Genomic DNA, 23,475 nt, shown 5'->3' with positions numbered 1-23,475 from the left:
TGAAAGCTAAAGCAGAGCATACAGCAGGGATGATTTTGGCCTTTAATGTAATGCCACAAGCCAAGGTGTTTACACCAGAGATCCGTCTGGTCCTATGGCTTCCCTGAGGGCTCAAGTAGGGGAGGAGACTGGTTGCATAGAGCAAGAAAACCTGGTTTAAGCAACTACAGTGAAACCTGGTGGCAGCCTCTCCCACTGAGGGTCCCAGGGCCTGACCCTGCCCATCCCAGTGTAAACCAGCAGGGATTCCACTGGAGCTAAAATCAGTGTAGGCGAGAGGAGCATCACGGCCTGTTAAAGAAGGAGCCCACCTGATAAAGGACCAGGCAGTTCAGAAGGGTTGGGCCTCAGCTTCCAGGCAGGGTGGAAGCAGTTTCCTCTCCCAGCTCAGCTGGGCAGGTGTGGCCAGCACTGTATTTCCCACGGGTGTGCTGAATACAGTTAACACAGGTGCTGGTGGAGAACAGGGAGCCACAAGGCCAAGTGCCACTGTAGGTCTGCTAATTGGCAGACGGAGCTGGGAATAAATCCTGACCTTGTGGGGGTGGGTTTGTCTCTTAGTTGAATGAATCCCTCTTTAGGCCCGACCCCTCTTGGCCACCTGTGCAGCTGCTAACAGATGCAACTCGTGCAGCAGTGGGAGGAAGCTAACTTATTCTCTTCACCCCTCCAGTTATGGCAGTCTACACACACACACACACACACAGCCTTACAGCTGTGGCATCGGCAGTGGAACTCAGGACTCTTTGTTCCAGAGGCAGCAGTCTCTCTGCAGCTGTGACGTACCATGCAGCTGGTGTGATACTCATGCATCAAGTGTGGGAGTCTGGGGTTACCGTTCAGGCAGGCTGATTCTCACAGCCATGCAGTAACTTCAGGCTGGTCTCCAGCACTCATAGGTCCCCGGACCTACAACTCTCTGGAGTTAAAGGAAAATGGGTTGGGCGAGAACCCAGTCTCTAGTTCCAGCCCGCAAGCTGTCTTGCCTCAACAGGCAACTCCCACCCCTCACCCCAATAGAGAGACCTGAGATGCTAGTCCCAGGAGCAGGGCTAAAACCCTGCATCCAGCAGGAGGCAATGGTGCATCTCTGACACACCAGGATCGTCAATAGACCAACCCCCGCTCGGGGGTAGGGGGGAAATTATATAACAATTAAAAGTGTGAGCTGGATTGTGTGTGTGCTGTGAGCTGACAGCCTGTTCCACAGCTCCCAGCCTGACTGACAGGCCGCAAGGCGCCCAGGTGAGTGCCCAGACATGGGAGCTAGTGTGCAGCCACACACCGCTTGATTTACACGACTGGGGTGTTGCTGGGTCCCCTTTAGATCAGTGTTTCCATACCAGGGCCCAGCGTGCTGCCTTCCTGCACCGTGACAGGGAGATGGCAGGGACAGGGGCCGATCCAGCCGCCTGGCTGGTGAGAAGCTCTGATGTAGCTCACAGGGCGTGTCTCTCTACCGCCCCCTTCGTGTACAGCCTGCCTCTCTGGGCAGGGGGCCGGGGCGTGTATCTCTCACACTCATTGGGGAGACCAGGTACTTAACAGGGACATCACTACAACCGCATCTCAGCCCCACAGACAGACAGACAGACAGACAGACAGACTGACTGACTGACTGACTCTCGTGTGTGTGTGTGTGTGTGTGTGTGTGTGTGTGTCACGCAGAGGTACAGCGCGTGTGTCGCTCGCACCCGCACACGAACACACCCTCCTTCCCACGCTATCGCCCAGCCCTTTAAAGCCGGCCCGGCCCGGCTCCGCCCTCCCGGGCCCGGATTGGTCGGGGGAGCCGCGCTCCGCAGAGGGGGTGGCTGTGGCTGGCTCAGCGGCTGGCTCCGGCGCAGGGGAACAGGCTCAGGCTCAGGCTCAGGCTGAGGCTTGTCAGTTTCGCTGCAGCGCTTGGCCTCGCTGCCTCCCCCCCGCCCAGCTCAGCATCCCTGGGAAGGGGGCGATGGTGCAGAGCCCCGCTCAGCCCTGAGGCGGAGCTGCCAGCCCAGCATGATCCCCCCTCTTCCTCCTGCGGCAGCCGCTCACACCCCCTGGCTCTGTCTGGCCCCTGCACCCCCCGCCCGGATCCGCCTCCCATGCGCTGCGCGCCCCTGGGCACCACACGCCGCTGGGGTGGTGAGAGGCGGCGGGCATGGCGACCCCCGGGGACTGCTGCGTCCAGGTGGCAGTGAGGTAAGGGGCCGCTGGGGTGGGTGGGCGCGTGGGGAGGAGGCGAGTCCTTTGTGGCAGGTGGGTGCCATGGGGCAGACAAAGGTGGCTTGTGTTGCTGCAGTGCAGCCCCTCCTCCGGGCTGCCCCCCTTCCTCCTCCTCCTCCTCGGATTTCATGTGGTTAAACAGGGGTGCACAATTCTGTGGGGTTCCACGGGGGTGGGGGGTTGTGCGTGTGCAGGTCCGTGTGGTTCTGCTGGGTGTGTGGCATGGGGTGTGAGTTTTATCGAGGGCATGGATGTGTACTGATCACTATGCTGGGGCGTGTGCCTGTGTGTGTCTGTTTCACACTCAATCCACTCAGCCTCCGCAGCTCAAGATTGTTCTATTTTCCGCCTAGGCGCTTGTGTGTGTGTTGTGCCTTGCATAGGATGTTTGGTGTTTTTATTTTTTTAAATGCACAGATCAATATCGGTCTGTCTTCTGAGGGAAAAAAAACAGAGCTGCTCCCCCTCTCTGTCTCTGAATCCAGCAGTGCTGACAATTATAAAAGATAACAAACGAGGAAATCCTGTATTTCACACACCAGCCGAGCGTTTTGCTGGGTTTCCTCTCCGTCTTGCGTGTGCTCCTATTATTGTTCTCGTTTTTATTTTGTAGCTAAACAAAGCCTCTGGTTGTAAAACGAAATAGAGGTCTGTTTCCACGAGGGCTGGATGACCCTCTTTCCCTCCTAGATTCTTTTATCTCCATCAACCAAAAATCCGCTTCCTGGCCTGACAGTTTTGGTTTGTTTTTTTGTTTTAATTTTTTGTTTTGTTTGGCAATATTTTTGAAATAATTCGGTGTTAATCTGTTGTAACCAGGACTTTACTCTTCCCTGCGTCTGAGCAGCCTTCCAGTGGTGGTGGGGGGAGCGCATCTAAAATGTCATTGCTGAATGTCAGTACAGCTTTACCTTTGTTGTCCCGCACTGGTTTACCTCTTTGCAGCTTTCGCTCAGCAAATGTTCTTGTTTCATGGCCATTTTGTGGGTGTGTTAAATGCAAACAGTAGCAAATGTGGCTGCCGCCGTCCCTTTATCCTCCCCTGAAGGTGTGCGTCTCCTGATTGTAAGTGGGAAGGTAGGAGACAGTGCGCGAGATGCATCATCTCAGCATTCTTTGTGTTTCCTCCTGGCCTGGGAACAATGGGGAGAAGATCTTGCATTTGAATCTTTTTTTTTTTTTTTTAATGAGGGATCCGTAAATGGCACCTAATTTGTTTGATGTTAATGGAACTATGGTGAGCAGTGCTGGGTGAGTCTAAGCATGCACGAGGCATTAGGGGAGAAACTGTGGCAAGAAGGTTTCCAGTAAGGAATCGGCATCTAATCTCAAGCAGCCCTTATCTCAAAGAGCGTTGCAGAGCCCTTGTCAAATTAGGGGGCTCTTTGTTGAAGCCGCATCAGGCTGGGTGTGTTCTGAGCACAGCCACTAGGATCCTGGAGCCGTCTGTCATTTTCATCGCTGCTAGTTGCCAAGAAAGGAGGGGTGAGATGAGGGAGGGGACTCGAGGAGACCCCACTGTGTAAATGCTGGTTATTAAGCTGCCGTGTGGAAAGCACTCCTGAGCTGATGCTCCAGGGGAGACCAGGGTGGAAGGGGATGGGTTTGCTGGGAAGGAGTGGACCGTTTCCATCCTTCCTTGTGTAACAGGGCATTCTCGCAAGCAAGTTATTTGCAAACGGAGCCGCTGTCCCAGTGTAGAGGACGAGCTCCGACTTCTGGCTCTGGGCAGCACTTCCCCTTTGGCTCCATCTGCTCAGAGGTGACCCCCCGCCCTGTGCTGAGAGGTTACCAAAGCCGGGAGCCTGTCTGCTGGGTCGCTGTGCTGCTGCTCCCATGCAAAACCAGTGACCCTGGCTTGGGCCCTCTTAAAGCCCCCCTGCTGTACACACTTCCACCAAAAGCACTGAGAGGTCTGGTGATCTAACTGAGGTAGGATTATAGGCCCTGTTGTTTTAAACCTGGCCTTTCTGGGGAGTTGCCCTCCATAAGAACTCTCTAAAATGGGGTCCAGCTGAATCGTTTTTGAATCTGATTGGGCCAGGCTGTGTAGACAGGGCCCAGCTGTCTCTCCAAATTCTTCTCCCTGCCCTGGTTATAGTGGTCACCTCTATTTTTCCTTGTCTTCTGTGATGATGGGTGAGCGGTGGGAGTCTCTGTCCTTACGAGTGACATTGTGGCAGTCCCCTCTGGGGGATTGCTGGCTGCTAGTGCAAGAGGTAATTTTAAATGCAGCACTTGAAGCAGGGCTGTGGGCGTCTGAGAAACAGCCGTCAACAGGAACCGCCGTGCACCCCCGCCCACCCAGATCTCCTACCTCTTTAATATGGAGGTACCTCTCTCCTCCCTCCTGGCTCAGGAGAGGATTAACCTGGTGGCCCAGATTCTGATCTGGCTTGAGGGGGTGTAAATCTGGAGTGGAGTCAATGGAGTCTGCCGCACCGACTTGCTGAGAACAGGGGGGGGCCCTTTAACTGGAGCAGCTGAGCCCCTGAGTTGGGTGGCAGTGGGGGAGGGCACTGTCTGGAGACCTTGTCTGCTGTGGGATCTTAGCTCAGGTAACCAGCACCAAATGTGCTGCACTGGTTTAAATTGTCTACCCTAGGGGTTTGCACGGGTGCGCACTTGTGAAAACACCAGCATAGACGAGCACAGAGGTTTCCCATTGGTCAGAGACCCACACATTATTCAGCTTGCATTTCTTTCAGGACAGATCCTCTGCCGAAAGTCCCCAAGCTGGGGTGCTGGGGGCTCCCATTTTCTGAGGTGAAAGAACATCCACAGCTCTGGAGGAGGAGTGTTGTGGGCCTTTCTAATCAGCTGTGCCCTGCTCCCAGCTAATCCCTTTAGCCTGTGTTCACTAGAGGGGTTATTTTAATTCTCAGACTCAAGCAGGGGGATTGCTGGTGGGTAGCTTTGGAAATCCCTCAGTGGACCAAGTGTGTGCAGAAGGGACAGGGTGCGGGAAGGAGGGAGAGAGGAAATCAAAGTCTCGGAGTCTTGCATTCTGCGCATCCTCTGGAGAGCATCAGGGACCTTCGTGTTTGACTGAGGCTTAGCTAAGGTGCCCAAACATGATATCAGCAAAGGGAAGGGGGTGTGAACGGGAGAGCTCTATGGGTTTTCAGTCTGATCCTCACCAGATCTGCCCTGTGCTCTATTGTCTTTAGAGATGAGCCTCTCCTAACTCCAGATATTGACTCGGGGTCTAGGCAATTTGCAGCTGGTCTGGCTAATGAAAGCTGGCATTGGGCAGGTGCATGCATTGGAAGCTGAAGGCGAGTTGGCAGGACAGAGGAGGGATTTTAAAATAACAATGAAGAGGGCTGTCGTGGTCAATGGGATAGAAGGGCAGGATTGCACAGATCAGTTGCTCCTGGCAGCATTGTGCTGGCACAATACAGAAAGGTTCCCAAACACAGGGCTGGGCCATGGAAAGTCCTAGCGTTTCTTGTCTGCCACCAATACAGAGATGGGGTTTCAAACAAGCTCAGCACATGGGAATGGGGAGAAGGTTGGCTGGCGAATCCTTCTGCCAACCCAGCCCTGATGATGCTGCACGCTTGGAAATCTATAGCCCGTTACCTGCTAGGAACCAGACAGACTCTAATGACTCTTCATGCCCTGAGGGGTGGGGGTTGAGATGTTTATCCCCATTTTTAGTCTGTTTTTTGGGATCACAGCCCTTGGAATGAGGCTAGACCTCTCTGCCCTGGCCTGTGGGAGTGGCCGGACCTTGGCACAGCCGGGGGTGCGTACTCCCCTCTGTGCACGAAGAAGTGCCTGAGTATGCAGAAGTGGGGAGTTGCACCTCTGCAGCATGACTCTATCGGGGGTGGGGAAACTCTGGGGGGTTCGGGTTCCATGGAAGGCAGAGCAGCAGAGGGGTTTAAAAAGCCTTCTTTGACCTGGGGAGGAACGGGGTGCTGTGGCCAGAGGTTCTACCCTCCCACTTAGCCCATGGATCCACAAAGTGAAAGCTCCCCCTAGCCAATGGCTCCTCCACTGATGGAATTAAAGCATGTCAGTTTCATAGCTATGCTGCAAAAGGGAGCGATGTGTCCCCAATCGCATCCCACTGCCTTTGACTGACTGCTCTGCCCCAATGGCTCAGGTACCCTGTTTGCAGCTGGGTGAGCAGGCGGTGGCCTTTCACTGTGAGATCAACAGAGACTCGAACCCATGACCTTCAGGGCTTGTAGCTGAGCGCTCAGCCCCTGTACCTCATTCCATGGATCCAGCCTTTGGGGTACCCCTTGATTCTACTGTGCTGCATGGCCCCACCAGCTCCCAGGGATCCTGTGGCCACACACCTATGGAAGTGCTTATGTGTCCCTCCTCACTGTGGCCTCCCAGGAGCTGCCTTAGTGTGGCTGCCATCGTGGACACAGAAGGGGGGGGGGGCATGTGTGCATTGGGGGATGGAGGTAGCCCCTATGATGGGGCTGCCATTAGTCACTGTGACCGAAGGGAGAGATCCTGTGGGTGTGGGGATGAGGAGAGAATCTGAGCAATCTAATTATCCCTCTCACGTTTCAAATGAGGGTTATTAATCTGTAATCTCCACGTGGAGGAGGGAGCTGCAGCACCAAGGGTGAAGGAATCTATGGCTCAAAGTTATGCTTAGAACCCGGCTGTTAACCCCTTATGCCCACTGGTGAGTAGTTCCCCGTGAGAGTCTGTGCTGGAGACTGGGCTCACTGAGGGGAGTAAGGGGCTTCTCAGACTGGTGCTGAAGGGAGGATCTGGCTGGCTGGAACATCCGGTGGGACTGTGCAGAACCTGCTCCAGCACCTGTTTGTAAAGTCCAGACCTGCAGAATTGAGTCTTCAAAGCATGGAGGGGAGGAAAAATCCCAACCCCATTTGCAGAAATGCAGCATAATTCTTTTTTAAAAAAAACCCCAAAAAACTGGATCAAAGAGCCGAGCCTGTAAAAGCAACAGAGAGACGGGTCTATTAAAACGATGCACTTAATGCAGCAAAGCAAAATCCAGCTACAACAATGGAGCATTCTTGAATGGCTGATGGTTCGAGGTGCAGATCTGCCAGCAAGGTGTGCTGGGGGGATTCTTTTATTACCTACGTATGACAGGCAGTGATGTGGCCGGCTTCTCATTATGTCTGTAGATGGGCTTGCCCTGCTGTATCCCCAGCTCATTGCTTATCCAGATGCCTTTTTAATCTTCTCGCGTGATAACACAAGCAAAAAAAAATAAAAAATTCCTCCTTTGTTTAAAATGGCCTAAAAGATGCCATTTTTTAAAATTTACTGTTTTCTTTTACAGTAGAGAGTCAGGCTGTCTTTCTTTCCTTGGAAGACTCTATGCATGACCAGAGAACTACTGGGTTTATGACATCACAATTCCCAAGGAAATAAAAACTGAGCAATTGATTGTGGTGTATTGAAAACGCTGTTAAAATTGTAGGCTGTCACTTTAAATTTCAAGGGTGCTTTTTTTGGTCCATCCTGCAGGCGATTGGGCTCTGTAGGGAAATGTGCAATCTGGGCCCAGTAGCCGTCAGCAGACAGCTAAGGTAGGGTGAACTGTGCTTCTCTGGTTTAGGAAGCAGTCTGCTTTGTCTCGCTCTCTGGGCACTTACGTGTTATGGTTCTGGATTCTAAGAAACAAAATAGTTACATTGCAACCTGCCGGCAAAAGTGTTTGTTTTTATATAACTTCTCTGTGTCTAGTCAATGAAACATAACCTTGACAAGAGAAAAGCAAGGTCTAAATCAAAACCTTACACTGGATTTGTAATATAGACACAGTTTACACCAGGTTTTCAAACCAGGGTAAGATGCATCAACATAAATTGCAGCTATGGATTCGCACCAAAATTAGGCTGTTTTGAACCCTTTGTCTTTAAGACCACTTCAACTCAAACACCTGACAATTAGATGGGAGAAAAGTTCTTTGTTAAATATGTTACACGTTTGCCCTTTCAGTTAAGGGCAGGGAAAGCTTCCACTCCAGTTCTCTGCTCCTCCAAGGAGACCTCTGGCAGAAAGAGGAAAGGTTAAGGCCTTGAAGTATAAAGCTGCTCTTGTTTAATCAGTTTGAGAACAGCTTTAGGGCTTGTACTCACTAGCGCTAACTTCGGTATCACTTATGTCACTCAGGGGTGTGAATAAACCCCCTAAACGATGTAAGTTACACTGACCTAAGCATGGGTGTGGACAGCGCTGTGTCGGTGGGAGAGCTTCTCCCGCTGATGTAGATGCTGTGGCTTGAGGAGGTGCAGTAATTATATCAACAGGGAAGCAATCTTCCTTTTGCATAGAGCATCTGCGCTTGCAACGCTACAGCGGCGCATCTACATTGGCACAGCTGTAGTGATTTTAGTGTAGACTAGCCCTCTGTTAAACTGGTGCAAATCCCTGTGTGGATGCCCTTAATTTGATTTCAGCCTTGTTTGGATTGATGAAGAAATAAATTAAGCAACACTGAGATTAAACTGTGCTTAACCGGAACGGATTGTTCATCCTGCATTTGCACCGCTTTAACTGAGCGGGTTGAAAATCATCTTGTTAGTTAAAACTTAGACTGGGCTGAAGACTTTATTCCTGATAGTCCCTAGGTTTTAATAATATAGTCACTGTCTTTCTTGAAGATGGGGGAAGAGGCCACAAGCCTCGTTATTTTTCCTTGTCATAGGTGGCCTTCATGCTGTGGCCATCACAAGCTAAGTGACTTTGCACGTAACTAGACAGCACACCCTAAGGGTTTCCTGTTCTCAGTTCCAGCAAACTTTCTTAATTTAGCAGTGGACATCTCCCATTTTCCCTCCTTCCTTTCCTCCCCTGCCTGCCCCAACTGTCAGCTTTGCAGACTCCACCCCAGATCCAACCCCCCCAGCTGCTTCTGATGTCCTCATCACCAAACAGTCAAGATCCTGCCCTCAGAGCAGAGCTTCTGATGATGAACAGACTCCAGGTCCCACTCTGCTCATGGGAGCAGAGCCGGGCCCCTTACTCCATGGCTGGGCTGGCCCTCCAGGCTTGTTTGTGTCCGTAGAATGCGCTCCCAGGTCCAGAAAGCAGATCCACTCCGGGGCCAATGTGATGGGGCCCATTGAACGTTGTTGTGTTTCTTTTGGGGGGAAGGCCAGGCGGGGGGTGGTGGCCCTCCCGGAGTGTCTGTGCTGGGTTTCAAAGAACTTTTCAAGTACAAAAAAACCCACCCCAAAGCCCCCCTAGCCCAGCATTTCCTGTAGCAGTTGAGCATGCCCCTCAGTGCTGAGTAGGGCCAGGAAATGGAGCTTGTGAAATTGGGGAAGGAAGTCGAGTCAGATTTCAAGTTTATTTAAACCCTGCAACCTCCAGACCTCAGGCGCTCTTATAAACACGCTGCCTTCCCCTAACCGGGCTGCTAAATCACTCGCAGCCAGGCCGAGCGCTTGTTCTCTCTGCAGCAGCTGGGGCTGCTCCCCTCTGCCCTGCCAGGTGGGGAGGTGCACACCCCCTCCAGCCAAAGGGGCTGGCTCTGGTTAGAATTTGGCACTGGCCGCTTTGCGGGTGGGGTGGAGAGAGACTCGTAGCCAGAGGGAAGAGCCCAGGTCTTGCGTGAGTATGTGCAAGTTGCAGCCCGTCCCGCTGGCCCTGGGTGAGGCGGAGTAAGAGCAGGAGGTGCGCTGAGAACGCATGCCACCTTGGAGCAGGGCTGTCCGCGGGGCACAAGGGCCTAGTGCTGGGGGAAGGGAGCAGAAGCACTAGCCAGGCGTGGCCCGGGATGGGCGTTGGCATCTCTGCTGTCAAACAGGGGGGTGCCGACGTTACCAGCAGAGACCGGCTGGCGTAGAATTCGGGCCTGGGCTTGGCTGGCTGTGCCGTCTGAGATCTCCTAGGAGACAGACTGGCAAACCAAAGAGGTTCTGGGCTGTTTGAGGCAGCAGGGGAGGAATTAAATCCAAGTTCCAGCTCCACTTACTGCCACTTCTGGTGCGGTGCGGGTGGTGGAACTAGATCTGGCCTAATGCCCCCTCTGTAGCACCCAACTGCTGCGCGAGAAGGACCTTGACACTGCGTACCCCCCAGGGCAGAGAAGCTTGGGCCTGTGTTGCAGATGCTAGGCCCGTCTCTTGGTCTTTGCACGAGTTGTAGGTGTTGGCATCTAGAATTTGTCTGGTTTGTTACAAGAAAAAAAGATTGAAACAGTTGAATAATTTAAAAAAAAAAAAATCAGACCAGTATGAACATGGACAGCAGTGACAATCCCAGGGTTTTTAAACTGGGAGCAGTGGTGGAAACTGGCTTCTGAGCGGGTGATTTCCCTTGGCGGATCCTGGCAGTGGCATGTGTGGGCAAAGCCTCTCTGCCAGCTGGGACTGGGGAGAGAGCTCTCCGCACAGATTCCTGTAACCCCAGCCAAGGGGCGGCAGGCAGCGGTCCCTGCTTCAGAGCCGACTACAACGTGCTAACAAAGGAAAGCGCCTGCTCCCAGTCTGTATCTGGAGAGGGCTGTCTGAGTGTAGCGTGGCTGCTGACGGAAACCCGGGGGATGACCGTAGTGGGGGAGCCGAGTGACCGAGGTGGGCAGCTCTGAACAGGCCAAAGGCTACCGCCTAAGGTTGCTGGCAGGCTGCCAGAGTTGCAAATTCTCCAACTGGGGAGCGTACCAAAGCTCCTAGCTGACCCGTGGGCTATGACATGGGACAACATCTGCCATTTCTTTAATCTTCACTGGAACTCCCGTGAGTCTCGCTAGCTGCAGAAATACCCGACTGTTGTGAATTCTGCTAAGCTCTTGGACTCGGTGAAATCTTGTGGCAGTGAGTTCCGTAGGCCAACCGCACGTGCGTGTGTGGAGGAAAAAAATATATATTTCCATCTCTCTTAAATGTGCTGCTTTTTAATTCCATTGAATGGTCTCATTCTTTGACTATGAGATGGGGTGAATAGTGGGGTCTGACCAGCCTTCTCTGCCCCATTCATTGTTCTGGATACTGACCCCATCTTTTCTCAGTGCTAACCAGCCCCTGTCCCTCAGATGAATGGCTCTCATGGCCTGTCTCTGACCCCCATCTGCCTCTGCTCTGCCCTCTTGGAGATGGGCTGCCCAGAAAGATGCAGGATTCCAGGTCGTGCAGTCGCTTTGTGACTCTCCCTGATAGACTGGCTGAGGGCTAGCTCTACAATGCTTATTGCCCTGCTCTCTACGATGGAAGGGAGTCCGGTGCAGCTGCAGCTAATCTTGGCGGGGCCGCCTCTGCTGCCTCCTTCATTGGCGGTCCTTAGACTGCTTAGTGTCGTGCTGTTTAGATCCCTGTTTAGCTCTGCCGGCCTCCAAGCACACAGCCAGCGTGGGGGGAAGGGGCAGTGGGTGCTGGGCTGAGTGCTGAATCCTGGGTGTTCCCTGTGCATGGGGAGGAAGCTTTCCCACAGTGGATGGCCTGTTGTGCACGGGTGGGTTTAACCGACTTCAAACCAGCCTCTGGAGTTGATGGCGAAGCTTTTCTAACCCTCAGGTTTCAAGTCTTTTGATGCCTGGAGCCAGCGGTTCCTGTCGCCCCCTACCTCCCCCACAGCCGGAGTTGGGAAAAGGGCCCGGATCAAGCATGTTCCTAGTATATTAACCCTTGAGGGTGATCCTTGGGGGTTGTGCTCTCATGGCCCTTCAAGGTGTGGGAGTGTCTTGAAGGCCACGTGGCTGGAGTGTCGAGTCTTCCAAAGGGGGGGTAAAAACCCTGTTCAACGGGGCCTGTACCTAAATAGGGAAGGGTGGCCCAGTGGTTAAGATGCTTGCCTGGCACTTGGGAGACTTGGTTCAATTCCCAGCTCTGCCACAGACACCCAGTGTGTGATCTTGGGTAGATCACTTAGCCTCATGTAGCCTCTCCGTGGCTCAGTTTCTATCTGTACAATGGGGATAAGAGCACTGCCCTGCCTTACCCGGTGTGCGAGGATAAATGCATTTTGTGAGGCACACAATGAGAAGGATGGGGGTCATTTAAATACCTTAGATAGACTGATTAGCGTTTCTAGTGCTATCTAAGATGGTCTCCAGCCACCTGATCCACGCTGGAGCCAAGATTCCTTGGTCCAAGGGAGGAATCGCATCTCACATGAGCAATCCCTTTGGCTACATCTGAGCCAAATCTGGAAAAATCAGTCCCTCCTGGTTTTAGACCCAAGCTGGAACCAGAACAGTGGGGCATGGTTCAGCTTCTGGGCCTGCAGTCTAAACGGGTGGAAAGGGGTTGCTTCTAATATGATGGACTTTGGGGTCTGGTTCCCTGGCAGTGGGGTTTACATGACCTCCTGCCCTGGGCTGGGTTAGATACAAAATCCTAAGGGACTGCCATTGTCACCACGGCCTTAGGAAGTCCGGCTGTGGCCGTGTGGGAGAGCGGGCTGCCCTGCCACAGCTAGGGCAATGCCCTTTTCAGGGTGGTGCGAGTCTGAGAACAGCCCATGTGCAGCCTGGCCTGGCCAGCGCCAAAGTAGGGTGAAAAAGCAGGGGAGGTGGTCTGTTGTTGGCTACAGAAATGAAAGTGAAGTCCCATCTGCCTGTCCCCCAGTGCCCTATCTGGTCTGCCCTCTTCAGACCCACTCTGTGCCTCTTGGGGTCTTCTCCCAGGCCTTGGGGAGCTGCAGGCAGGCTCCCTGTGTTGCAGGGGGAGAGCATCTCATTACTCACGAGACGGGAGTGGGGAAAAGGGAGCAGACAGAGGCACCCCTAGCTGCCTCGGCAGCCCCCCGACTCTTCCCCAGGAGGTAGAGGGGGATTCCCTCTAGGCAGAGCTGAAAAGTAGCCCCTTAGTGACCCGGCTTGAGTTGTGGTCCTGGGTTCTTGACCTGGCGTGGTGTGAGCCCTGGGCATGGCAGACCAGGAGCACCCGGCAACCAGCCCATCTTCTTGCTGGGGCAGGGAGGGGGAACGTGCTGGGATGCCCTTCAAACTGCAAAACCGCTGGGGATGGGGGGAGAGGTTAAACGGGCTGGGGTTGGAGGATGAGGAGACAGGGCCGGACAAGCTGGAAGGGAAATGAGGGAGATGCCGTAAAAGCTCCTTGGAAAACTTAACTGATCCAGCCAATGACGGGGGGCCCAGGGCCTGGGATACCGCCTGCAGAGATGGGTGATGGGCTGGAAGTCACTGCCTCACCTGGCCCAGCGTTGGCTCCAGTGGTGGAGGTGATGCGCTCAACCGCCCTGCAGGGCCGGGTGCTTCTGGCCATTATGCGTTGCGAGCCACTGCAATCCCACTCTGCCCCGTCTTCCCACCCCGGCCACTGGTGGCTTAGACCTCTTTGAATCTGAGCTAACCAGTGCATCCCCACAGCCCACAACCTGCCCTGGGATGCCCCAGCCCCCGGGGAGGCGAAAGCAACCAGTGTCTTGGCAGGCGGCTGTGGGCTCAGAGCCTGTGTGAGATGAGATGGGGACAGAGGGAGATAAACAGGTGTGTGATCGGAGTGAATGGCTGCAGGAGATCCAGTCGTCATGGGAACTGGAGGGAGGGGGATCTATGGGATTTAGCAGTGCCCTCTCTATAGCTTTCCCATTGCATGCTCCGGACTGAGGGCCTGGCCCAGCCTCTCTGCTCTAGAGACGATTCAGGCCTGCGACGGGGCACCAGGGAAATGAGCCGTGTGATCTCTTCCTCGTCTGCCGTGGATCTCTGGCCACTGTGTGACCTGCCGATTGGCGTCTACTCAAGGGAGTCACCAGATGGGAATAGCCAGGAGGGCAGCAGTTCAGAAAGGAGGCACCTCGGCAGAGCTGTGGGGTGGAGCCCAGGGCTAGAATAAAAAGGGGACCGTGGGTCTGCACTGAGTGGAGGAGACGCATTGGCCATGGCTTTGCTCTGCTTGAGCAGTGCTGTTTATCTTTGTGTTTTCATGAGCATTAAGGTTCACCTAATATCTATTACCCCAACTCCAAGGTGTCTTCTTCCCTGGAGAAAGAGGCTGGGGCCAGAACCACGTTATGAGATAGAAACTAGTTGAGTGTCTGAGGGCTGAAATCTGGAGTGGTCTGAACTCGTGGAGCGCAGGCATTGTGAAAGCCCACATCCCGTGACGTCCTGTACAGGGAGTGTTCAGAGGTCTGACCATGTGAGGCATGGAAAGGAGAAAAGCACAGGCAGCCGTAGCCTCCCCCTTTGGGTACCCAGTGCATTGATACACCAAGGGGAGGCCTATCCCGGTCGCTGAGCTATGCGGGATTCTGATGGGCCTGGCTGCTCAGTGCATTTCACTCAGAGGGGACCAGGAACATTAGCAAGGAGAAAAACTGACGGGTCTAGTCAGTTTCACTTCCGGGTTCCGGGTTAGCAGAGCGCTGTTGTGGGCTTGGCATCCATCGCCACAGAAAGGTGGTTTTAAATCAGCCTCTTAAAACTGTCATAAGAACTCAGCAGGGCAGGAGCAACACCGAGTCACCCGCCCTTTACGCTGACAGCTCTGAGGGAGTGGGGTGACTCGTTCCAGGACAGTGTGATGATAGCGGGAAAAACAAAGAGCGTTTGCCTTGCTCAGTAAAAAGTCGCTTGCCTCAGTTGTGTGGCTGAGCTGGAATTTCACAAGGCCAGCTTCAATCAGACGTGGCTTTTATAACTGAAATGTGAAAAAGGTAGATGGACTATCTCATTGGGACTGGGGTTTGCTAAATCTACGTTTTAGGGCTAAAGAACCTGACTGTGTCCCTTTGATTTAAACAAGAATATTCCTTAGTCTGGGAGCATCTTCCCGAACATGACAGGTATCATTTGCTGGCAGTGGGATCCATGTGTTCAAAGTGTCTATCGTGATTGAGGGGCCTGTTGAAAGTCAGTGGGATTTAGGCATCTGAATCCTTTGGAAAATTTTACCCGCTGTCTCTAACTCACCTGGAAATACCTCCAAGTTCTTACACACTCACTCATTCACTTTGCATTGATAGTATAAAGTTGGGCAGGTTCTGTTTTAAATGCGCCGTTTAGTCACTCTGAATATTCCCTGCCCCTCTCTGGTGACTAAACCCAACACCTCCAGCTCCAAAGGACAGACCATCACCCCAATGCTCCAGAAGTAACTTCATTAACTGATAGCAATACTAGATTCTTATCCTCCTATGTGGAACAACCTCTAGAGGGGACAAAATACACTTAGCTATTCCTACTTGGTGCCTTTCACCCTTACACGAGAAGAGCCAGGTACTTTCGATCAGAATGACAGTAATTTTTATTCTATGAACTAAAGAGAATTCTCCATATGAGAGAGGTGCGTGTGTTACCCTCCTTCTTTTCTTGGGATTGGATTTTGTCTGGAAAAGGAGTCTCCCCATGGAGATCAGTGCTATTTCAGGGGATTCACCCTGCAAGGTAGAAAACTCAGGGGGTCAGGGAGATTTTAAGGCTACAGGAGGGTTAGGATCTGACAACTCTGTGCTACTATTCTGGTGATTTAGCAATGTTAATTTTAGTAAAGCAGCAAAATTGGGGGTGCTTTAGAAATATTAATGATGGTAAAGCAGCATAACTGGGGTGGAGGGGATGGGAGAAAATTACAGTAGGTAAACCACTTAACCTCCCCCACCAAAACAAACACACCCCTGCTCAAAATAAGAATCTCTGACACATCTGTCTAGGGGGGGAGGGTATTTTCCCCAGTGGTCTCTGGTGTTAATTGAAAAGCAGGCAATGGCCTTGCTTTGCCCAGCACTTCCCCATTTGTCGGGCAGGCCCTTTTGGTCCCGTAGGGGATATCCCCTACCAGAGGCTGTCAAAATATGCCGTGTTGTTAGATTAAAGAGCTGAGAGGCTTGAGACATGCCTGATTGCAATGGGAGGTCACACAGGACTCCGCCACAGGGGTCCCCCTCTCGGGAGGGGCGGAGTGGGGGGAGAAGTGTATGCAGCTGGGCAATATCCGCCTACGTTAAATGCTAACAGGTTTCCCCCTGTTTCAGTCTCAGTTGGAGGTTAAGCATGTGACCCTGTTGTACCCTAGTGATTCTCTAAGCAGGCGTCTGGCTTGCACTCCACAGGTGCTGGGAGGCACTTTCCTGGGATGGCTCATTTTCCAGGACTCAAATGGGTTTGATACCTGGGTGCCCGACCCATTGAGCAGATCCGCTGCGGTCTGTCAGGTTTCCCTTCTGCACACGCTGCAGCAGGCTTTGCAGGTTTATTCCCAGTATCACAGTTTAACTGGAGTTAGTATGTGGGAGCAAAAATTAGCTGCTGTTTCTCTCTGCTGTCTGAGAAGATAGGGCTCAGACCCCAGCTGCTTGTCTGAGCCTCCTACACAGACAGGCTGTGCATGACTTGGGGCGCTGAACCGGGTGATGCAGTCCCCTTTGTAACCATTGTGCTTTTATTTCCTCCGGGCTGTCCCTTTAAATCAGCGAGGACTCTACCGTTGGCAGCGATAAGCAGCCATTTTGAGTGCAGGTTGTGATCTGTCTATTGCTCTTATCAAAGCCCTCAGTTGTGTAGTATCTGAGCCCAGTGTGACTTTTACTGTCTTTATCCTCAGACACCCGTGGGAGGTAGGGCAATGCGATTATCCCCCGTGTACAGATGCTCTGCTATAGCGCTTTTCATCCACAGGTCTCAAAGCACTTGACACAGGAGGTCAAGTATCATTGTTTCCATTTTACAGATGGGGAAACTGAGACTAATAGGTTTGTCTACACGGGGAAATGAACCAGAACAGCTCCCCATGTGGACACTCTGATTTTGGAGTAAGAGTACCTTTTTCTGGTTTCAATTAATCTGGATTAAATTCATGCCCTGCATTACTCTGGATTAATTTCCCTGTGTAGACAAGCCCTGAGTGCCTTGCCCAAGGTCACGCAGGGAGTCTGAGGTGGAGCAGGGCATTGAATCTGGCTCTCTGGGGTTCCAGGCCAGTGCCCTGAACCTCGGGGGCCCTCCTTCCTCTTTGTGTCACTTTGTTCCCCTAAAACCCGAGTGGAAGGTCATTCAGGCCGATCCGGTTGGCCTTAGTGCAGAAGCCTGACTTCTGAAACCCACCACAAGCTTTGCTACAGCGCTGAGTCTGTCCTGCAGCCATTCCCATCTTCCCGTTACCCTATGCCATGAGAATGTGCTTGTGGTAGCTTCTGCTGGATGAGATGTTTCTGCTGACCTTGGCTGTCGCCAGGCCTCACCTCGCGGTTTACGTGGGGTGAAATCTTGCCAACGGATAGTTTATTTGATGACACATGCGGTTTCGATCAACCCAAAACCATGTGTATATTTGACATGAATAATTGTGGTCCTTTACAAAATAGCCAAAGGAGGAGGTGTCACCGATACACTCCTGGACTAAGTCAGCCCCATGGCAGGGACCCACTCCCTGCCCTTAGTAACTTTTTAGTCTGGTGATTGGGGCCCTTGCCTGGGATGTGGGAGACCCAGGTTCAAATCCCTGCTCTGGAACAGACCCAAAATGGACTTCTTCAATTCATTGAAAATTCCCCAGAACTTCAGTTGCAGTTCAACACAAACTGCATATTGGGAAGGGGATGGGGGAAAGGAATTGCTGCCAACTCAAAAATTCAATTCTTCACCAGCTCTGCTGCGGTCTCCAGAGGGGTGAAATGCCCACTGATGTCTGTGGGTGCCTTGGCTGCTATCAGGCCCTTGTTCTCACCCTGCTCGGCCCACTCTGACCTACGCGCTCTGGCTATAACCCTGCACTGATGCCTCCCGCTCGCCTGCTGGTGGCTTGGCTCTCTTCAATGTGGCCCTGTTGCCAGTGGGTCCCTGCCGTGGGGCTGACTTAGTCCAGGATGTGGTGTCTACCCAAAGGAGACCCTAGGGGCCATCAGGTAGGTCCGCTTGGACCACGGGAGTCATGAGGGGTTTTTCACTGGCTTGCAGTGCCTCTCTGCAGAGGCAATTGTGGGGCATCCCCTCGCCAGGGCTTGTGGTCTGCGTCCCCTGCCCAACCCTGACGGTTCTCCCCACAAAGTGGGGAAAGAGGCCATGGAACTCGGCCTGATCTTCCATTCGGCAAAGGCCCCGGCTGCACGCCTGGGGTGGCATCACTTTCAGAGCCACTCCAAACCATGTGGGTAGAGCGTAGGCATCGTGCCACGCGGCAGTGACTGCAAACTGCAGCCCAGAGCCCCCAGGGTGACAGGTGAGTGACGGACCCTCCCGGCCTCGGCTTTGCTGCAGCAAGTGGCTTGGATTCAGGAAGGAAGCGGGGGAGCTGTTAACTTGTTGTGGGATCCTCTCGCCGCTCCTCCCTCCACCCCTTAGAGAGAGAGAGAGAGAGAGAGAGAGAGGTTCCCGAGGGAGCCTTATTGCTCAGCGTGACCTTTAACACCAAGGGACAAAGCTTCCCGTTATTGCTCCCACTCGGCCCCTTCTTCCTTTCTCGGCTGGAGCAGCCTCAGGTCTGAGGCCCGTTTCTGGGCAAAATGAATCCTTCCTTCTGTGTGTCTGAGAGCAGAGCACCCGGGCCAGCCTCCTCCCCAAGCCAGCGATGTGGTGATAGCGGTGGCAGGGGGCAGAGGTGCCTGGAGGGGAACCTGGAGGATGAGAGAACACTCTTAACTCTGGCACCGGGTGGTGTGCTCAAACACCCCCATTGCAGCAACAGCGGTGCGGGACTTGTTTCTCTATTAGCCATGCTAGGGCTCAAGTCCTCAAAGGTATTTAGGTACTTCAGAGCAAAGGGCAAGAAATGCCCCCTAGCAGACAATTATGGAGTAACCTGCCCATGTGGGAAGCTTCTTCCTGACCCCTGTCTGTCAATGGCTGGCGCATGCCCTGAAGCATGGAGGTTCGTATCCCTTACGCATGTGCGTCCTGTTTAACAGAAAGGTGGGCGACTGCTTTTAAAGGGTCCATGCCCCTGCCAAAGCAACATCTACATTCCTTCTTGGCTTGTGCAAGCAGGCGTCACGGTGGTCATAAGCTCTTTGGGGCAGGGTCTGTGAACTATTGCATGTCAGTACAGCACCGAGCACAATGAGGCTCAGGCTGACTAAGGCTGTTGTTAGGTGCTATCTCAATATAACCGTCGTTTAAATAGGAAGGTGCAAGTTTGTCTTCGTAGCAGTTCCTTAGTCTTAATAGAGCTGAACCTTTTTTCTGGGTGACCCCTGTGCATATTATGGTTTTTCATAGGTTCCAAGACCAGAAGGGACCATTGTGACCATCTAGATGAGTCTGACCTCCTCATAGCACTGGCCAGAGAACTTCCCCAGAATAATCCCTAGGGCAGATCTTTCAATCTCGTCTTGATTGGAAAATTGTCAGGGATGGAGAACCCACCACAGTGCAGGGGCAGAAGGGTGGCCCAGTGGTTAAGATGCGAGCCGGTGACCTGGGTTTGTACTCTGCTCTCTCTCACATCCTGTGTGACCTTGAGCAAGGAAATCCTTCAGTCTCTCCGGGCCTCCATTCCCTATCTGTCCAAGGAGATGGCAGCAGTACCATATCTCATGGCGGAAGGAGGTGGGGATAAATATGCTGAAGACCGGGGGAGGCTCAGAAACTATGGTGTTGGGGCCTGAGATGGACAGGTACAGCCCCCTCGTGCATAACAAAGATGTGGTCTGCCCCAGGGAGCCTGCCACTGAAGCAGTCTAACTACTCTAGGCCTTTCTATCCCAAAGCCACCTACCAGAGGGTGTTTCCCATGCATCAGCACCGCGGGGGGCGCTCAGCGGGGTTCACCCAGAAGAGAAGCAGGAACTTGTGAAGGCCAAGGCGGTGTGTCGTATGCTTGGGAATCGCCTCACAGCGTGAAGTGCGGCCCGCTCTGGGGTGGGAGGTGGCAGCTGTTTAACATTGCACAGGACCGTGACACCGTTTGAGACGGAGCGAAGAGGAATGAGGTATCCCGCTGAAGCTGTTCACTGGCTATATTCCTGCCCCTGCTCCTAGGGCCCCCCTAGAAGTTTTTAAATGTATTGCAGAAAAGGATTTAAAGTTGTGAGCAGCTGTTTCCTCCCTCCCGGCCCCCCAGTGCCCTATTCCATTGAAGTTCCTTTCCCTGGCAGCTGGGCAGGCTAGGTGCTCTGCAGTGCCCTCTGTGGCTGCAGTCTAATAGGACACGCGTCCTTCCTCTGCAGGCAGCCGGAAGGAAGCACACCTGCTGTCCCATCCAGCAACGCATGTGTGCAGGGTGCTGTACTTCCTAAGGAAGCGAGACACTGTACTGGAGAACTCAGCCTTGGTCTCGCGTGTGGCCAGGACTATTGGTCCAAGTTTGGCACAGCACCTCCTATGGACCAGAGAGGAAGCACACTCCAGAAAGGGCCAATTCAGGCAGGCTCTGGGGTAGGGACTGGAATAGCAGCAGCTGGAGTTCTTGCCACGGGTTCAAAGAAGAGGAGAGGGATGCCAGCCAGCTCCCTCAGTGCACTGAATGGGATGGGCGGGCTAGGCTTACCCAGCAAGACGGCTGAGAACAGCAGCAGGGGGTGTGTCGCAAAAGCCATCAGGATAATGTGTTTTATTGTACTGTAAGATTTCTCAGTGAATCAGATTGAGGAGTGTGTGTTAAAAAGCAGCCTTATACCTGCCTCTGGCTGGGGGGTTACTGCACATCAGCTGTAGTACGATGAGTAGCACAGGGATGGATTCCCAGAGGGCCTAGTTTGGGGCTGACATCAGGGGCTCAGGAGTGCAAACTGGACCAGGCTGCTACCAGACCAACACTGGCCTCTCTCGGTGAACTCTGCTGGCTTACCCCCTTGCTTATTGCTAATGAAATCCCCTGGCAGTGATTTGTGTGTAAGAACCATCAGTGACTGGGGTCTGTATGGTTTTCAGATCACAGAAAGAACTGACCCGCAGCTCCTAGGATGGCCTGTGGGGCACAGCTCGCTCAAAGTAGATGTGGGTTGATGCCCGTGGGTCTGCACTGGGGGATTTGTTCTCAGTGCAGATTTGCGTGCTCTGTTCCGCTCCTCCTTCTCTGATGGGAGTGGCAGGCACTTGGGCTGAGGGTGTCTCCACTGCGGCTGGCAGCAAGTCTCCGGCCCGGTTAGACAGACTCGCGCTAGGGCATTGCTATTTTAATGTGGATGTTGTGGCTCGGATGGATGCTCAAGCCTACCCGGCCCCTTAGGCTTGAGCCAAAATGTCCACGCTGCTATTTTTAGCATGCTAGTTCAAGCTCTGTTAGCCAGAGTTTGGCTACTCCCCTGGGCTGGGTGGACCACTGCCGCTGTGTAGGGGTCCTCGGATTGGCTTGGAGGGTGATTTTTGCCCATCTCTGCCCTACTTAGCTGAAATGTGATTGTGTAACTTACAGGCTCATTAGGTTTGCTTCTTCCGTCATTTCCTAGATCACTGCAACGCGGGAGGTGAAATGCGATTTAGATTGGAAGCTCTTTGGGGGCAGGGACCATCTCTGTGTTCTGTTTGTCCAGCTCCTGGCGTGGTGGGGTCCTGGCCCATGACTGGGGCTCAGAAATGTTATGCAATATAAATAGTAATTAATTATAATTCCCTTCTCGGGCTGGTACAAGCAATTTGCACTGGCACTGAATGGCTGGAAACGCCAATGCACGCGGCAGGGCATGCATGCCTTTTCTTCTCTGCAGCAGGGAGGGAGCGACGTTTCTTTTACTACTTATCCCGTTCACAGCACAGAGTAAGAGGTCTTCCCATTCCCATGGGAGGGGGTACTGGGCAGAAAGATCAGCCCAGAAAATAGGGGGAGCAGAGGGAATCCCCGTCTTCTACTCGGCTCGCCACTCAGGCTCAGATCACATCAACTCCCTTCCATGCCTGCAGCTGAGCAGAGCTGGTTTGTTATGACAAATGGACCCCTCTGGAGCTTCGTTGCCGGAGTCTCTGCTCATCTATATTTCATGATAATATCCCCCTGATGGCTGGTGTTATGGCTTAAACAGCCCCTTCCTTGATTGATTTTATAACGTGACAGCCTGTAGCCCTTGTTCACAAGGAGCTGTGCCTTGAGATTCTGACACTGTTCCCCTCTCCATTCACAGTGCTGGGGAAGGGTCTCGTTTTCACCCATGGGTGTAGCGAGGTCTGCCCCATCCATAGGTTTGGGTTCCAGGCCAGGATTCAGGGAGACCTTGTGTGGGGATTCTAGTCAGTGCAGGTGGCATCAGTCAGCCAGAGAGAACTGTGGGCTCTGTCTGTGTCCTGTAGGCTCAATAAAGCATCCCGTATGTATTCTTCTCAGCCCGGTCCTGTCCCTCCTACGCTGCTCTGGTGTCCCTGCCCTGGGTGGCTGATCCAGTGGGGGGAGCTTAGAGATGGAGACTACCCAAAACAAGGGAACTGGCTCTCTAAGCGCCAGGCACTCTGGGAAATTTCACTTAATGGAGGTGAGTTTTAAAGCTTCCTGCTGTGGCAAAGCAAAAGTTCCAGCAGCCCATTTTCCCCCCATCCCTCCTCTCCCCCAGGTGCTGCATTGCCTTGCCCCCTGGACACCTTCTGCCCCACCCCCAGGTAGTCCTGTGCGCCTAGCTTACCTCCCCTTGCCCTCAGTTGGGTGACGCTCTGTGGACTTGCAGTGAGAAATTCAAGCCAGGGCTGTGGAGTCACTGGGCTGTGGCATCTCTTTTTCCAGGAAACGGTTGTTTTCTCCGACGATCAATGCAAATCAGACAACAGTAGCCGCATTCAGGGCTGTGAGCAGAAGAGCGAGGTGAGAGGGAGCCCTACTGCTACAGGGCTGGTCACTGCAGTCCTAGCAGCTCCCCAGCTAAGCAGGTTGAGACAGGTTCAGTAGTGGATGGGATGCCTCAGTGGAACGCCGAAGCACTGCAGGAGAGGGTGCTGGTGATTCAGTAGGTCTGGATCTGCATTGAGCCAGTGCCTCCTGCTCATCCAGACACCCATCAGTCAGTAGTAGTAGTAGTGCCTGCCTCGCACCCCAGTCATGATCCCGGCCCCCATTGTGCTAGGTGCTGTACAAACACTGACCAAAAGGCCCCCCAAGGAACTGCCACTCTACGTAATGAGTTGCTGCTTCCGTTTCAGCAAGCATGGGAGATACTCGAAACCCCTCTGGTTTGTTCTCTGGATAAGTTAGCCAGCTGTGTGCACAGGTCCCTTGGAAGGCAGGAACTGAAGAGGAGAAAGCCCCAGGCCTGTTGTGAGGGTGGCCTGCTAGGCACCTGCATGGGACTGCAATGAAATAACTGCATAACTAGCAGCAGCTCCTATGTCAATCTGGAGTGGCCCAGTGACAGCAGTGGAGTCCTTCTGCATTGTCACTGGCATTGTCACTGGTGTAACAGAGCGGTGGTTCGCCTCTGATTTCATGCTTATATTTCAGTGGCTGGCAGGGGAGCCCAAAGAGCATGGTGGGGGGGGGCTCCCGATCAGAACTT

General features: G+C 53.2%; 1 protein-coding gene across 1 annotated transcript in view; it reads left to right on the top strand.

Annotated features, from left to right (window-relative positions):
• The first annotated feature begins 1,870 nt into the window (after positions 1–1,870).
• KIF21B (kinesin family member 21B) overlaps positions 1,871–23,475 on the top strand; it is an 81,846-nt gene continuing 60,241 nt past the window's right edge. Inside the window, exon 1 of the mRNA XM_067531865.1 lies at positions 1,871–2,184. Within this exon, the coding sequence (XP_067387966.1) occupies positions 2,144–2,184 (41 nt within the window). The 5' untranslated portion in view covers positions 1,871–2,143. The remainder of the gene's footprint in view (positions 2,185–23,475) is intronic.

Source organism: Emydura macquarii, unplaced genomic scaffold (assembly GCF_026122565.2).
Source record: "Emydura macquarii macquarii isolate MOO-44397 ecotype Brisbane River unplaced genomic scaffold, CSIRO-AGI_Emac_v2 contig_3220, whole genome shotgun sequence".
NCBI lineage: Eukaryota > Metazoa > Chordata > Testudines > Chelidae > Emydura > Emydura macquarii.
The sequence above is the reverse complement of the archived record's forward strand: the minus strand, read 5'-3'. Positions and strand labels throughout refer to the sequence as shown.